Source organism: Schistocerca cancellata, chromosome 3 (assembly GCF_023864275.1).
Source record: "Schistocerca cancellata isolate TAMUIC-IGC-003103 chromosome 3, iqSchCanc2.1, whole genome shotgun sequence".
NCBI classification, from domain to species: Eukaryota; Metazoa; Arthropoda; class Insecta; order Orthoptera; family Acrididae; genus Schistocerca; species Schistocerca cancellata.
In genome coordinates this window covers 250,278,680-250,295,238 of record NC_064628.1, presented here as the reverse complement: position 1 = coordinate 250,295,238, position 16,559 = coordinate 250,278,680, and the positions used below count along the sequence as shown (strand labels likewise).

The window sequence follows — 16,559 nt, the reverse complement described above, 5'->3', positions numbered from 1 at the left end:
TAGCTAGTTACGTGTTCCACTGATCAATCTCACGGTAACCGTTAGGTTGTGGAACGTGTCAAGTGTATAAGAAATACACACATGAATGAAGGTTTTTTTCTTTTTTTTTAGCTTAAAATTTTTATTACCTTCCCATTCCCTAAAATGGCACAAAATTCATATTTTATACCTATAGATTTATTTATTGCTATTCTAGAATTCATCTATGGTATAGAAAGAGTTTTCAAGGAGATATAATACAACTTATTTTCAAAACTGTTACTGCTGTCTTTAAGACATTTTATTTCATCTGGGAATTTCACAAAAAGTTTCACAGCAGCATATTTTACTTCTTTCTGTGCCAGAGATAGGTTAAGTAGATGATAGTGTACGTCTTTCTTTCTTCTGGTATTATAATCATGAATATCACTGTCGTTTTTAAATTGGTCCATGTTGTTGAGGAAAAACACCGAAAAATTACATCTGGTCGGCGAGATACCAGATCCTCACGAAGTCCAAAACAACTGCAGAGCTTTGCTCGATTGCTTGTATATGTTAATTTAATTTATCTTTTATATCTTGCGACAATGAGGGGTTCATGGATGGCATGTGTCAGTTATTTATTTTATTACGTTTTATGGTTATTATTTAACGTTGAACGTTTATAGCTTTAACAGTGATTTTGTGGAAGAATGTTGGCTGTTGATATATGCGTTATTATATTTCGAGTATACATTCTGTGGGTTAAGCTTTGAATAGGATATTTCGGTGCAGACTATTGTGTTAAATTAACTGCTAATTTCGTCTTCTGTTTTGCAAATTAACAAATGGGTACCATACACAGATTTACTGTTGACTTAAATTTAACTTATGTCCTAGTCCTCATATTTTGTCCACTTCTAGATTGCCACACTGCAAGTATCAGTCAGTCCTGAATTACTGTCTAAAGAAAAGTTAACTAAATGTCATGTTATGGAAAGGTGTAAACTGAAATCGTATTTCCTTCAAAAAATTAAGAAACTAAGAATAAAAATTTATTAATTTAAGACGAGAAGTGTTTGTACATGAAAACAATGTCCACGAGTAAAGAGATGTATGGAGGAAGATTGCAGTGTTTTTGCATTCGTTTTCTAGTCGGTGTTTCACAATTTCAATAGAAGTCTGCAATTATTGACGATCATTTGTGGACACTTATAGAAGGATCCAAATAGGGCTTTCCTGTCAGTAAAAGTGGAAATCACAAGGGTAAAATAACTGTAATAAAAAAGTTAGTTCAAAAGACTGGTATTAGTCTATCATTATATATATTAAAGTAATTTGGAAAAATCACAGAAAATCTGAATGTGTGGCAGTTTTGGGATCTGAAACAGGCCCTACGTGAACTCAAATACACTGTTTCATAGTTACAACACTCACTTGGTTGACGTAATGTGAATGCACAGTGAACTGTCATGGATCTTTCAGACTGTTCACTGGAATGTTGACAATTCTGGATAACAAAAGAGCTTTATTTATAAATTATGTAACACTTACTGATGTACAATCCCGTATGCATATCCGCTTTATCATCGCGCTCAACAGAAATTCGCAAGATACATGGACATTAAGTATTGATGACACAAACTAAATTCCTTTTTATGGTATGAACGAACATTTCTGTAACACAAGGATGATATGCCTTTTATTGATGCATTCACTTTACAACTTAAAACTAAATGTGGTAAAAAATAATGGACTGTATTTTACTTAACAATAACTTTTTTTTCCAAAATTTGTAATTCATTAGAGACTATGACATATACATACATAAATATATCATTTATCGAAATATCTTACCGTTCACTTAGCATTATCTGTCACCATTCTCAGACTAAAGTAAAATACTTGCTCTGATAGTTCTGAAAATCGAATCTGATTCTTAGTCGAATGGCAGGTTAGTATCACAAAAGATTCATCACATATCTTCCAGCCGATCACGACATGCATGACTTTTCGAAATGGCAGTCAAAAGTTTCTCACCAACCACCTCTAACAGTGATATTAACTGGGACATTTCATATTCATCATTTCCAGATTTTTGTGTAGGAACTTCCATTTAGCACCCATTATGTTGTGATAAGAAACTGAAAAAGTTACTATTCTGATAGATTTGTGTGAAAATTAACAAAAAGTGAGTAAAATGGTTCGATGTATTATAGGTGAATGAACTGTTAAGTTTTCTGAAGAGGTAGCATGACGTATGGTGTATCCATATATATATATATATATATATATATATATATATATATATATATATATATATATATATATGGGAAAAAACTTGCATATATTTCAGTATGACTTGCACCCTGAAATTAATAAACAGTCAATTTTCTATGACTGTTAACTAAAACGCAAAGAAAAGATTGCAGATTTCAGAACACTGATGCATATTTAAGGAGAGCAGGAAAAATAGGAACGGAAAGCCCGATGATGAGAAGAAGGTCTATCCAGATCGCTCTATTCTGTTTGCGGATTCGTCTTCCGTGGAAGAAGAAGATGATGAGGAGGAGGATGAGGACGAGGAGGAGGTTGAGGAGGAAGAGGAGTTGTTTGCGCTCCCGTTTGATGACTCTCCGCCGAGAGGTGGACCAACACGTGGCACCAGTTGCTCGATGGGTTCCGTCGTGCTCACTGGAGCGTTGATGTCCAGCCGCAGTTTGGCAGCAACGAATGGCTTGGCGGCTTCCACAAGCTGCTGCTTCCTCTCTGCTGCGTTCTGTAGGCGTACGAGAAACAACAATACTATGTTTAGCCGATGACACAGCAGATCAGTCTCAGGCGACAGACAAGTTCAATTGTCAGTTGAAGAGATGCTGTAAGATAAATGTCAACAGAAGTAAAACAATGGTTGTGGAGCACAGAAGAATAATTCTTAATTATTAAATCATTTAATGCTGACGCAACCAGATTAACATATGAGACACTAGTAAATAAGTGGTGCTATTTGGGTAGAAATGGAATTGACTATGGCAGAAATAAAGAAGGTATAAAATGCAGGCTTGGCATTTCAAGAAATTTATTTTTCTCAAAATTAGAAATATCTTAATAATGAATATAAATTTAAGTGTGACGAATTCTTTTCTGAAGGTATTAATAATTCTAATGGAACGTCTTTCGCTACATATAGAACCTCTTAATGCAGTTAAGAAATGGATTACCCAATACACTTTATAAATCTTTTGTAAAATACAAAAAAATTCAGAATTATTATGACTTCACCTTTCATATAGTTTTAATAACATGAATAACATGATATTCGTTATTTTCAAATAACTTCATATTTCTCATCGTTTGGATTTATTTCGAATTTTTTTTAATATTTCGATTTGAAGTCATCAATTGTTAATTATAAACTTTCAGAACAACATCAAGCCGGATTATAAATGAGTAAGTCATTTTCTATGTAAAATAGTTTGTTTTATGGACACACAACCTTAGTTAGTATGTACGATGGAGGCAGGAACAAGACGTAATTGTTGGTGTATGCTACCGTATAGAAGACTTCTAATTTCATGACTTTCTTCGTGAAATTTAATTCAGATAATTCTTTCTGATGAAATGTGAGAGTGTAATTACATATTGGTGTCTTGCTTTATTGTAACACCAACCATAACTTAATTAAAACATTCATCTGTGTACAGAGCCCCACGTACAAAGCTAAGAAACAGTTAGTACGTTTTTAAAACCCCTACAGGATTTAAGCACCTCAGTTATTTTATTTGATGTTCATATATTCGATGCCTTCTTCTACGTGTTCTGGTGTTTGCTTATGAGCGAACAGGATGGAATCCGCCATTGTTCTGCATTATTATTAGACGGAGAATTTAAGGGATTGTAGTTGTTATATTAAAAGGCCAGGTGCAGTGTTGTACCAATATACTATCTAATGCAGTCACAGAAAAGTAATGTGAGATATAAGGTAAATAATTGTATATATTATGTGTTAATATTTAACTTTCCAAAGAATAAATTCAAAATTCTCTGTATTTCAATGTGTTTAAGGAAAGATGTAGAAATTTTGTGGCTGCCAGACTATATTCTTGGAGGCATAGACTTCAACTAAGAAGTTCTACGATACTAAAAAAACAAGCATCTGTGGACTGTTAATTGCTAATACCTTGAGATAGCCAAGTAGCAGTCTCTAGTGACCTAACCATCTTACTCGTAGCTGATTTAGTCATTCTTAATATTTACGGAGAAAAATAGTTATAACGAAAAAGGTCTCGCACAGTTTTCACATAACTAACAAAAACCTTATGAACTTTAATTCTGTTATCGCATGTCATACCATCTTGTTTAAAAAATTATTCTTCCACTGAGCCACGCTTTCTCTGAGGAGCCAATATAACAAGATGAGTAATGAGATTTTTATTCCGCGATCTTCATTCTCACTCATTTTGGCTGCTGTACTCCAGTTTCGTCATTGCTAAAAAATGCAATTGATTCAAAAAACAATTAACAACATTTTTAAAGTTCAAACACGTAATTCTTTTATGCATTAATGGTCTTACATGGAAGCGAAAGATGAATGATATACAGTATGCACAAAGAGATAAAAAAAGTTTTAGAAACATGACACTACAGAAGAATGCTAAAGACCCGATTTTTATTGAGTCGACGCCCGGAGAAAATAATTGTTAGTATAATTTGGCCTAAACAAGCGGTTTGTCCACTAAGTACCCGTTTATCATCTACATTTATTCTTGGTGTAGCAATTTTAATGGCCAGTAGTGTTAGTAATTGATTAACTAACTGATGTCAGATCAACGATTGTACGACTTGTTACTTCTGTAATACTTCTTTAAGATGATTCTTGAAATTTGAAACCAGTAGACTGTTATAAGACAGCCACCGCAATCAAGACAACTGTGGACAAAAGTTCCCTACCAAAACAGATTGTGCTCCAGTTTAACATTGTCACCTCTCATTAACAAACAGTTTAACTTACCGTGATGAGGCTGCCGGCGATCTTGGAGATGTTGGTGATGAGACTGAAGCTGCCGCCGAACAGCTCGTCTGGTATCATGAGGCTGACGCGCGTGCGGGGGAACTCGGGAACCTCGTCGGGTGTGGTGGAGCGCGGCGGCGCTGCGGTGCCCCTGCCGTCCTGCAACACGCGACACTCACGTCAGCTCAGCCGGTGGTCAGCAACGCGGAGTTTTCAAGTCTCAAATCAGGATAACTGAGAAAGCGACACTGTCTTCGATTACTCTAAATTATGCTTACTTACTTCAGATGTGAAGGAAAAAAGTAAACAGTACAGATACCACAGATAAAGATATGAACATATGAAATACATAAACAGAGGTGTTGAACAGCGTAGAAGGGAGATATACAAGTGGACCGGAGATTTCGCTATAGTTAGGAAAGATGCTCCACTGTAAGAATCATGTTATATCTGTAAGCAACGTGTATCTGAAGAAAATTGGAAATTTACAATCGGAAATGAAGTGCATAACTGTGCCTGTTTTGAAGGAGCTGTACGAGCACACGGCCTACGAAACTGAAAGCTGATTAAATTAGATATAGTTATTGTTCAATATCTAGTCAATCAAAATGTGCCGAGATTGATTCTCTTCCTGGCCTAAAAGCAACCTCAGTGCAGTATCTATGGTGGCAACTCGAACATACAACTGCAAACAACGACCAGTGGTAAGCTGTGTGAGCAGGCAGTGGTAAGTAGTGGACATGCGAATGTACGGTGACAACGTTGTTGTGCCACAAATCGCAGTGAAGGTACATCTCTAAATAAAATGCTCTATACTTTATTTAGAATGATCTGAAGAAGAGAAAAGTTTGTGCTAAGTTTGTCCCGTACACCTTGATTTCCGAAACAAAAGTAATGAGATGTGCATGCCGTCAAGGCTTGACTAAAATGGAAATCGAGGACAATTCACCTCTGGAAAACCGACCACGGGTGGCGAGACTTGCTGTCTTCAGTATTACTCTGCCACAAATAACGAAGTGTAGAAATCCACATAAAGAGTCAATTTTTTGACGACATCGAAGCCAATGTGACGCGTTGGTTGGACTACATCACGAAGAATTGGTTTTGTGACAGTATCACATGGTTGTATGAGCATTCTGAATAACAGAAAACTTTCTGTGCCAAATAAAGTGACTTTATATCTTTATGTATAGTATTGGTACTTTTAGTATGACTCCACTGGACGAAAAACTTCGCTTTAGTTCCCTTATGTAGATATCCTGTGAATATTTCTAATGAGCTACAAATATCAATACCATGTCTTTCTATGAGAATGGGAACTTCCACATATGAACTATGACTTCATACGACTACGTGAAAAACGTTAAATTACACGCATGCTGATATCAAAGGCGTGTTTCTAAAATATAGAAGGAATAAAATGCATAATTCTTTGTCTACCAAAATAAAACTGAGAAGATTATTAATTTATTGTTTACATAACAGTGGACCCGTCGTTGCAGGCCACAAGGGAGATATTGCAGAAATGCGGCACAAACAACATTTCAGATTCCTAGACGTGTGTCACTTCTGTTGTATCAACGTTTATTTCATAGTAGTTTCAATAATTATTACACACCCATTTTCAGTCGTACTTTCGTTTATATAACTGCTTCATCTCTTAGCGAACTTTCAGGCTGGGAAACCAAATGCACCGATTTTCAGTTACGAGGGTTACATGCTATGCTAACAGAGCTACGTTGTTCTATTAACACTTGAATCAAACTTACAGCAGCTGTGAAAAATATCGAGGAATTTCTAATTAAGGAGAAAATGTAAATAGGGTTTGCACTGGCTGGGGATATCAGGTACTCACTACTAAATAAACATATGGCTGCACACTTATGCAATCAAGCTGTTAACGTAGGAGATGGAGATACAGCAATGTGGAGATTTTACAATCAATAAAAACCAGTGAAAGACATCTCTGCACTGCCTATCTGGGTCACCAGTGTGACTGTAAGAGTGGGCAGCTACTTGCCCAGTTAAATTACTGCTCATTCGTATCTGATGGATCTTACATGCTCTGTGTCGTATTAAGAGCTACATAATCGTTATTGCTTAAGACGCAAATCGATACCTTTCATAACTTATACCGTTTCAACATCTTCTGCCCACGTAACGTCGAAGAAAAGACTAATTGCAAATACCACTCAAGATGTTCACATGGTACTCAAAACAAGTAGGAAATAAACATTACTATCGATAGTGAAGATTAAAAAGTTATATCGAGACTTTCAGAAAGAAAGAATGTAACAAAATCACTGTATCTAAAATCAGATTTCCCGTGGTCGACAAACAGTCTAACAAGCGAATTATTTTTTAAATAAGAAAATGAAGAGTTTGCTACTTGTAGCTCGATTAATAAAGCAGACAGTGAGGAGGATGTAATTATAATCAAGATGTTTTCTAATCTAGTTCATTGACTATCTTCGTTGTTTACAGCTTATTCTGATTAGACAAACGTATATTTTAGTGTGGAGGAAGTAAAAATTAGACGTTTCATTATAAAAAGAGTTGTTACTAAAAAGTAAGCAACTGTAAGGTAATAACTGTCTGATTAAATTCACATACAGTTAGTTTCGTAATCTAGTCTGCAGCTGTTTGCTCTTTACCTACTCGGAAGAACCTAAAAGTATTTATCGCTGACAAGTTGTGTTCCTCATTGTTGGTGTAGCCTATATTTTCTGGAAAGTTGTTCATTGTTGCACACGTTCAGTGGTACGACAAGTGTTAAAAGCCTAATTCAAAATACCATTCGTTCTCATCCAGTAATACATTTGTGCTACGGAAATACAATGATGATGGTGGAGCGGAGATTTGTGCTCGTCAGTCTCATGATTTTGCAGCAGACTGTGGCTCACATACGGATTTAATTTTTGGTTTTTTGTTCGGGAGCATGCACTCTGTGCCAGAAAAACTAAATCTAACCTTTTACCTAACTGTATTCGCAGAATTACAAATATATGTATATTTCAAAAAGCAGAATGTGTGCTTTTCCAAACCTTCATGGCATATTAAACCTGTGGTCTGGATCAGCTCTCTAACCAGGAATCGTGCCTTCCATGTCCAATGACCTTACCAACTGCGTTGTCCAAGCAAAACTCCCAATCCGATCTCATAGCTTCATTCTGGGAAACAAAGCTCCCTCTGTAGCGAAATAATTTCCTTGTGGTATCCTTTCTTACGTGACTGCTAATCCACCTAGTTATCCAGGGAAACACCTTCGAAGTTAGGAGAGTATGAGAGAGTTAATGGGAGAACTGAAGTTATGAGCTGGTCAAAAGTGATGACTGCATAGCTCTGTGGATAAAAAGATTGCTCGCTGAAGGAAATCTTTGCTTCGAATTCCGGTCCGACACACAGCTTTAATGTCAGGAAGTTTCAATGACTGCATTGCCTCATAACTTGAAAAATTCATAAAATAGCGACAATTTTTTAATATAAATTTTCACGCTGTCATAGTCAAATTTGTATCACGAAAAGTAAGAAGGTTACCTAAGTCATTTGGTTAGCGGCGCCCTGTTACATCATACGTCGCAGCGTCCAGGAAACAGCCGCCGTTGTGGACGAGCGGTTCTAGACGCTTCAGTTTGGAACCGCGCGACCGCTATGGTCGCAGGTTCGTATCCTGCCTCGGGCATAGATGTGTGTAATGTCCGTAGGTTAGTTAGGTTTACGTAGTTATAAGTTCTAGGGGACTGATGACCTCCAATGTTAAGTCCCATAGTGCTCAGAGCCATCATCCAGGAAATACAGTTCTTTTCTTGTTATTATTTCATGTTAGCCTGCTGCTGGATCAGATCCTTTGTATTCCTTCGGTCTTTTGTAGAAAGTATGGCAAAGGAAATCTCATCAGTTTTTCGTAGTGTTCTTATATGAGACAGAATTACGATGACTGAAGTCGTAGGTGTGACTATTAAGTCCTTACCCCCTTGTCCAATAGATAACGTCGCTTGCACGGCTGAAAATACCTGCTTGTTAAGTGATGTTATTCTGATGTCAAGCTGTATGTGAGTAGATCTGTCTCTTCTCGTTTATTTTGCCACGTATCTATAGCGATAATCCAATTATTTGTACCCGAATACTTATCATCGTTTCACTAAGCTTCGGAGATGACGTGCCATTCAACAGGCGCCTCAGAAGTCATATTTCTCTTCCGACACCACGATACCTCTTGAAGATGACAAGTAGGGTATGAAACCCTTTCAAGTACACCAAAAAATTATTTACAATGGGGCAACTGTGGTTTTTGTTTGAGGTGGACGTATGGGCTGGAGGAGATGGGAAGGTACGGTGAGGTTGGGTACAGTTGAATGAATTTGTGAACCATATCGTAACTATCAAGCAAAAGAGACTTTAACTCTGGATCCAAATAAGAAGTACTCCACTAATCCCAAAAGTTTGGGAACGGGAGTAGTACAATATTTCTCTTTAGAAGGCCGAAAGCTAGCCTTTATAGGGGAACAGAATCATGACATATGCCGGTTTCTCGTTTTTATTTGTGAGCAATTGTAGAGCTTACGGCTGCCTCTGGAAATGAGTAATAAGAATTCGATGTATTATTGGCTCCGTAGATTCTCAGTGAGCATGTTGACATATCAGATAAACAAATATACGTAATGATAAATTTAAAACGACTTGATACTGTAATATTTCTACCACACATTGTAAGAGAGCTCATTCTCAAGCAATTTTTTTACGCCATGCTGTAGAACAGCTGCTTCTAAAAACCAGGTAGACAAAATCATTGCCCTACACTGAAGTAACTGTAGTTATGACATTTTTACCACGTGAAAAACGCAGTGCCTTACGCTTAATACAAACCGCCTAGAGTATGATTGAGAATTACCACTCATTTACCGGAATCAAAAACGTTATAAGGTACAAGAATCTATTAAACATAAAGCTCGCACTGAATCCTTTTTATTATCACGAAGTGTGTAAATTGGTTATTTACTATTACGCTGTTATGAGTGAAATTTCTCTAATTGTTACTGAACTGGCATCCTAAAACACTGGCGTTCAAATCCCTGACCGGATATCCAAATTTAAAATCATTGGTTTCTTTACATCGCTCCAGACAATAGTGATTGGTTTCTCTGAGTAGACTACTAATTGTTTCTTTGCCCATACTTGTCCAGCTATCTAAGTGTGTTTAATAAAATATATAGCAGTTGTTTTAAAAATACGCCCATGAAGGAGCAATTAATGGTTGTGAGTTGACAGTTATATTTCAGCAACATGAAATAAAGCAAGACTTACGTTTCATATGATTTGTAATTTGTTGAAAATAATATGAATCTTACATTAAAGTAAGCACAAGAAACTGTTTCTGAATGTGGGAAATCTTTAAGAGGAAAATACATTTTCCGAATCATGAATGTTGCTGAAATTGTAGCCAATCTTAGAAAGGAATTCTACAGTGTAGCTACAGTAAGCAAACAAATGATGTTAATCCGAATCCTGCCTGTACGTTTTAAACTTGAATGTTGGTGCTGAGTGACCTTCTAGTGGAGGATGGTATACCATTGAGCGTCTTCAGTGTACCTACGAGAGATTTATAAAGACTAGTTGTGTAGTGGTTGTGCTAGTATATATAATTATGTAAATAGAACACAGGAGGAGATACATAACTAGTTGTTCTTTTGAGCCACTCTGTTGTCGATTAAATGTCCCTATGCGGCAGATGCATTAGAATTTACAGTAATTTATGCAGTGGTTCTATCGACAAAATGAAGGTAAATTGTTACATCTTACAAGTTTGCCAAGATGAGTATACAAATGTCAACATAGAGGCCTCGGAAACTCATCAGTTTCAGCAGTAGGTGTAAAAACTAGTAATAATGAAATATACTCCTAATATGTTGCGAGGCCTAATGCTTGAAGTAGATGTGGGTGATGTTGATCATGATGATCATGATTATTAAGCTGTCACTCCGCAAGACACTACGAAAGTAAGGGCTGTTCTTGAGTTTAATGTTTCAGCGATCTAGGCCTGAAACGCGTGGAAACAAAAAATGGACAGGTATGAAAAATACCACAAATACATCTGCATAATCGGTGCGCTAGTGCAAAGATGAAGCGTGAGTTCATTCAGTGAAAGTTACAATATTTTTCAATGAATTTCAACTATCTACAGTGCGGTTATAATTAAATTTTCGCTGCTTCAACCAGTATAGACGGAAATCTATTTACTGTATGCGTAACCAACTTTATAGGAATGATGTTCAGATTGTGCACGGCAGGATTTGCGTTGTTAGCACCGTTACTGTCATGAATTGTTGTTAGACGCTGATACTGGTACAGCGCGTTTGGTTGAAACACAGGCATCAGGATGCATTACAGCTGGAGACAATCATCAGCGGTCTGGACAAGGCGAGCAGATCTTTACCCACTAAGCTGTTTCATCCAAACAATAACAATACTGCTCTGCTCTTCGCGAATGTCGACGTATTAAAGCAATATGAAAAGGTTATATTTCTGCACTTTAAGAACAAGATTCGAAGTTTGCACTAACTGGTGAATTGGAAATTGCTCTGGGAAGAAGCCAAAGGCCAATTGCGCCACAAATTGTTGAAGAAGTTACTCTTGCTATGGCTGGAAATGCTTTAGACAACGTGCAATCTTCATAAAGAAGATGAGCATAGCTAGAGATGTAGCCAACATCCCGTCTGAGACATTTCGGGCTGCAGTAAAACAATCTCTAGTGCTGTTCCAGACTGTCACGTATGCTGATAGTCGTCACACTGAGCGATGTTTGTAACCTGGAACGTAAACACAGTACGCAATTAAAAATGTTAGCCTCTCATGTGGAAATTAAAATGTGTTTCTTTCAACAGTTTATAAGTTATTTGTCTTCTGCATGTCCTTAAAAATTTTTCCACAAAGTTTCACTGTTCTACGATTACTCATTTTTCTTGGGGGCCCTCTCAAACAGAGATATTTTAATTATCACCATCCTGAATGTCATTGTCATTTTTAACGTAAAATTTCATGACATCTGTACGTGCAACTAGCAATAGCTAATTGCACCTGTATACAGTACTGCTCATAAACGGCTGTATGTTGAGCAGGTATCACCTTTTATGACGAAGTCAGATAATAATTTCCTTATGCCTAGGTGCCAACTGAAATGGAACGATCTATGATCTTCACCCTTCGAATCCACATTTTACATTCGTATAAAATTATATTAGGGCCAACAAATATGATGAGAATAAGTTTTGTGGATGCCATCAAAAAGTAACTTGCTTTCAGCATTTCAATAAAACAAAGCTGGTGCGGCTAGCTGTTTTTAAAGGTCGATAAGTCTTTCTATAGTCCTCTTAAAAAAGTAAAAAAAAGCGCGCCATATTGCTTCAGAAACTGACTCAAGCGTATGTGCGTCTTAACAGTTATTAAATAGCTACCCGCAAAGTACTAAAAATACAGGGTTTTCTTCTGTCGGGCCACAAATTTATTGTCATAACTGACCAAGTTCCGCGAGTCAGGAAATCCCTCTTCTTAAATATTACGATGTATTTTGGTACACCAAATTCCGTAACGTTAGTGTGAGCGCGCTTCTATTGCTACTGAGCAGATTTATTCTACTGGCAAGAACCATCCACTACAGACATATGAGTAAGTTTGGAATAGAAAACGGGAGAAGAAAATAAAATTCGTGCAATTTTGTTGAAAACAAAAGTTTCTGAATGCTGTATCCCAAAATGAAATTGTTATAATCGGAGGATAAAAGTCACGCTGCCAATATCACCGTAATAGACGGTATGATGCAACACAAGTGAAACAACGTTCTCAAACGTTTTTCTAACAACGACTGTTTACGTGATAGGAGGTACATACATTGAAATAATGTCGTTAGGTTTACTTTTGTTTACAAAATTAATTAGGCTAGTAAAAGTTCTATTGTGGTAACGAGCTGACATTTCGTGCTCCTGAAACAAACGTAATGGGATGCCACAAGGTGAAATGACACCTGCGTCACTGAAAAGTGGAATACTGCAACTCTAGAAACGCAAATTACAATCATAATTTCGGGAGTCAATATATCACGTAACCGTGATCTGATTCGTTCTCTTCTCTACAGACTAAATTGGTCGATTAACTCTCGAATCTCCTGTTTCGCGTTTCGCATTTTGTGAGGCATTTTGGTTCTTTCACGTTTTTTATCTGTTTGCTAAATAGGATAAAATGAACTTAATTAAATAAAGTTATATTGATAATCATGTTTAGAAAGGAACGACATGGTATGATGATAAATGTAACATATTGTTTCAAGACTTAATTTAAGTTCCAATCTGCAGAAAAGGAAAGGGAGGAAGATTAGGGTTCAAAATTGTTCAAATGGCTTTGAGCAGTATGGGACTCAACATCTGAGGTCATCAGTCCCCTAGAACTTAGAACTACTTAAACCTAAATAACCTAAGGACATCACACACATCCATGCCCCTGGCACGATTGGAACGTCACCAAAGCGGTCGGGCGGTTCCAGGCTGAAGCACCTAGAACGGCTCGGCCACACTGGCCGGCCTGAAGATTAGGATTTAACTTTCCGTCGACAACGACGTCATTAGAAACGGAGCACTAGCTGGGATTGTTTTAAGTTTGGAGAAGGAAATCAGTGAAGGATTTATAAAAACAAAGTGAAAAGATTATCGTGTTTTTAAATACCTAATTGTCGGGGACAGGTATAGGAAGGAGAAAAGAGGGCTACATGAAACTTAATGTTTCCCTTTTGCAACTTTCTCTAAGAAGAAACTGTGCGTGCCAAGATATTATAGGACAGACCTAAGATATTTTAAGTTTCGTGTTTCACGTAAAGACGAATACAAAATACATAGGAGCAGGTTTTATGTTTACATTACTGGAGGACAAATACATTCCTTACGGGTTAGTTGGCACAACATGATAGTGAGTCTGATTTCACAGTTTTATTCTTAAATAAATACGAGCTTCAGTACAGTCTTATTACAACATGGTACAAAATGTCTTAGTCTAAGGCATATATTTTGATCTTTCTTGAATACAAAATAGTTTCTTCACAAAAACGTATTGCTGAGTGATTATGACTGATGGTTTTTGAAGGGAGGATAGTAGTAACTTATTCACTAGGCAAGATTGATAGGAATCAGTGACAGGACATGATAGTCATGGCTTTACAAGACTATGCAAGAAATATGAATAAGAGAAACATATTTAAGAAGAAATCATACGGTCCTTTTACAGTCTTTTTTTTCGTGTGCTGTGGACCTAGAACGTACTTTGTACCACCACTGTCCATGTATATGTGAATTTACTGTTTGCGTAAAAGGGCCAACAAGATCTTATTAGTCGTCTCGAGACTCCTGATATTTACAGGCTTTTTCTGCTCCTCTCGCTTCCTTTGCTAAGGGGCTAATATATGCAGCTCAGTGTCAAACGAAATACGCCTCATCAACTTACTCTTTTGTATAAAAAATGAAGAGACGTACAACAGACCATCTTTCTAATTTCTGAAGTGCTATAATCGTTAACTGATTTGTTCAGGCTACTACTAGCTGTTCATCATCTAGGACTATACCGTGCACCGTTGATTTCAGATTCAACAGAAGTGTGTGTAATAGTAGTTCTAAGCAGCAAAATATAAACCCATTGCAAGTACGATTACTGACGTAAAAATTCAAATCAAGATTTTCTGTTGGTGTGAATTGTTCTAGAAGAAGGTAAACAACCACGAATAATTTTAGAAGGCCTGATTTTATGCCATGATTTAGGAATATCATTTCTATGTTCAAAGGCCTATACAAGGTGTGTCAAGAGAACAGGTACATGCTTTGAGGGGTGATAGTTCAGTGATTCTGAACAAAAAAGTTCATACGTACTATCCCGAATGGTTCCCGAAATAGTACACATTTAATGCACGCTATTATTTATTTTCTGTATTATTCACATACTGCCACTGTTTACAACGTACAACAGTAGTGTAGAGGAAATTAAGACGCAGAATTTGATACCGCACACTTCTGGTCTCTCAGTTTTTCAGTTTGGGCAGCTGCCTCGAAATGTCCTACAGAAACTAAGCTACAGCGATATGCGCGTCGAAAGAGATTTGCAGTATTCCCGTGCACTCTTCGCGCAAACTATTAGTCCTAGAAGAAAATGAATAGGACCTTTTTTGTAGGATATGTTATGTAGTTTAATTCCGTACTGTGGCACGTTCTCGCAGGAGGGCGTGGTTTCGAGTTATTCCAGAAATGGTACCTAAGTGATGTTAAATGTGTGCAGTTTTGGAAACCATTCGTAATAGGCCATATGTCCATATGAAGCTAATACTCCCACCCCTCGAAGCATGTACCTTCTCTCCTACCTCACCGTGTATATATGAGGAATATTATGAAGTGTTTGTTTACCACAATCGTTTGTTTAGAATACATGGACATGCACTGTGCACAGTAACACTTGTTCCGCCATCCTAAAAAGGCATAATGACCAATGTAAGACCAGAGGCCGTCGACTCTTAACTATGTAAGTGTATTACTCTCTCAATATCCTATCCTATGCTAGCACTTTAGCATGTTTTTGCTATCTTTATGAATATAAATCAGCTTTAAACCCGCAAATGTTCTTATGTAGGATAGGAGCTTGTGACATGGATTTGACGAATACCTCACTGAAAGTGTAAGAGCCACCTTAAGATGGTCCTGGAAACCAATGATGGCATAAATGATCTTTCAAAAGTAATTATGGATGGTAGCGTTTTCTGCCAAAAATCCTTAACGACGTAGAATTCAACAAGATAATGGGTAAAATAACATTGTTTTTTTAAATATTCGTTTCTGTTATGACACGTTGCTGTGTGCCTGGTATGTTACATTGGCTCCTGAACATAGAAAGTGGCGGTGTGAACATCATTAGGCTTAATCAGGTCCGTCACCAAATGTGACCGTGGCTGTCGTGCTGAAAACTGCTGTCACGGTTCCTGAAATGTATTCTAGCTATTGCTACTGCTAGGCAAAGTGCACTACAAAACCAACAAGAGCACGTATCAGGATTCGCCATGTTGATAAGAAGAGCAGAGTGGTAGATGTAACAGGATACAGCTGAATGTGCTGACAACGGACAGTGAGTCGCGAGACGGATTTTAGAGGAATCGCGGACAGTGAGGAGAAGAGTGGGAGAGAAAGGTCGAGTTATCCGAAGAGGCCGGCGCCGAAGGAGGCGGAGAGGCCGGCTCCCGCCCCCGCGCCGCCGCCGCTGCCGGAGGAGCCTACCGAGCAGGGGCCGCAGGGCACGCCGATGCCGAAGGCGCGGTTCTTGGCCACGTTCAGGCGGTCCAGCTGCGCCACCTTGCGTGTCCCAAGGTCCAGCGCCTGGTTTAACTTCTGCAAGTAAAACACAGTGCATGTCTCCGTCAGTCACGTCCTCTATCAGCGGATTGATTTGTAGCACCAATCCTTTACATAACAGACGTTGTAACAATAACACTTTTGCGCCAAGCAGCTAAATATTGATTTGTTATTGTTATGATTGTTTATTTGCAAATGTATGTATTTCTCTCACTGAATGTAAT

The 16,559-nt window shown here is 37.6% G+C and overlaps 1 protein-coding gene across 1 annotated transcript in view; it reads right to left on the bottom strand.

The window, feature by feature from the left end:
• Positions 1 to 2,278: 2,278 nt before the first annotated feature.
• LOC126176690 (uncharacterized protein DDB_G0284459) overlaps positions 2,279 to 16,559 on the bottom strand; it is a 38,494-nt gene continuing 24,213 nt past the window's right edge. Inside the window, exons 4-6 of the mRNA XM_049923853.1 lie at positions 16,261 to 16,371; positions 4,970 to 5,128; positions 2,279 to 2,737 (exon numbers count right to left, since the gene is read on the bottom strand). Of these exons, the coding sequence (XP_049779810.1) occupies positions 2,465 to 2,737; positions 4,970 to 5,128; positions 16,261 to 16,371 (543 nt within the window). The 3' untranslated portion in view covers positions 2,279 to 2,464. The remainder of the gene's footprint in view (positions 2,738 to 4,969; positions 5,129 to 16,260; positions 16,372 to 16,559) is intronic.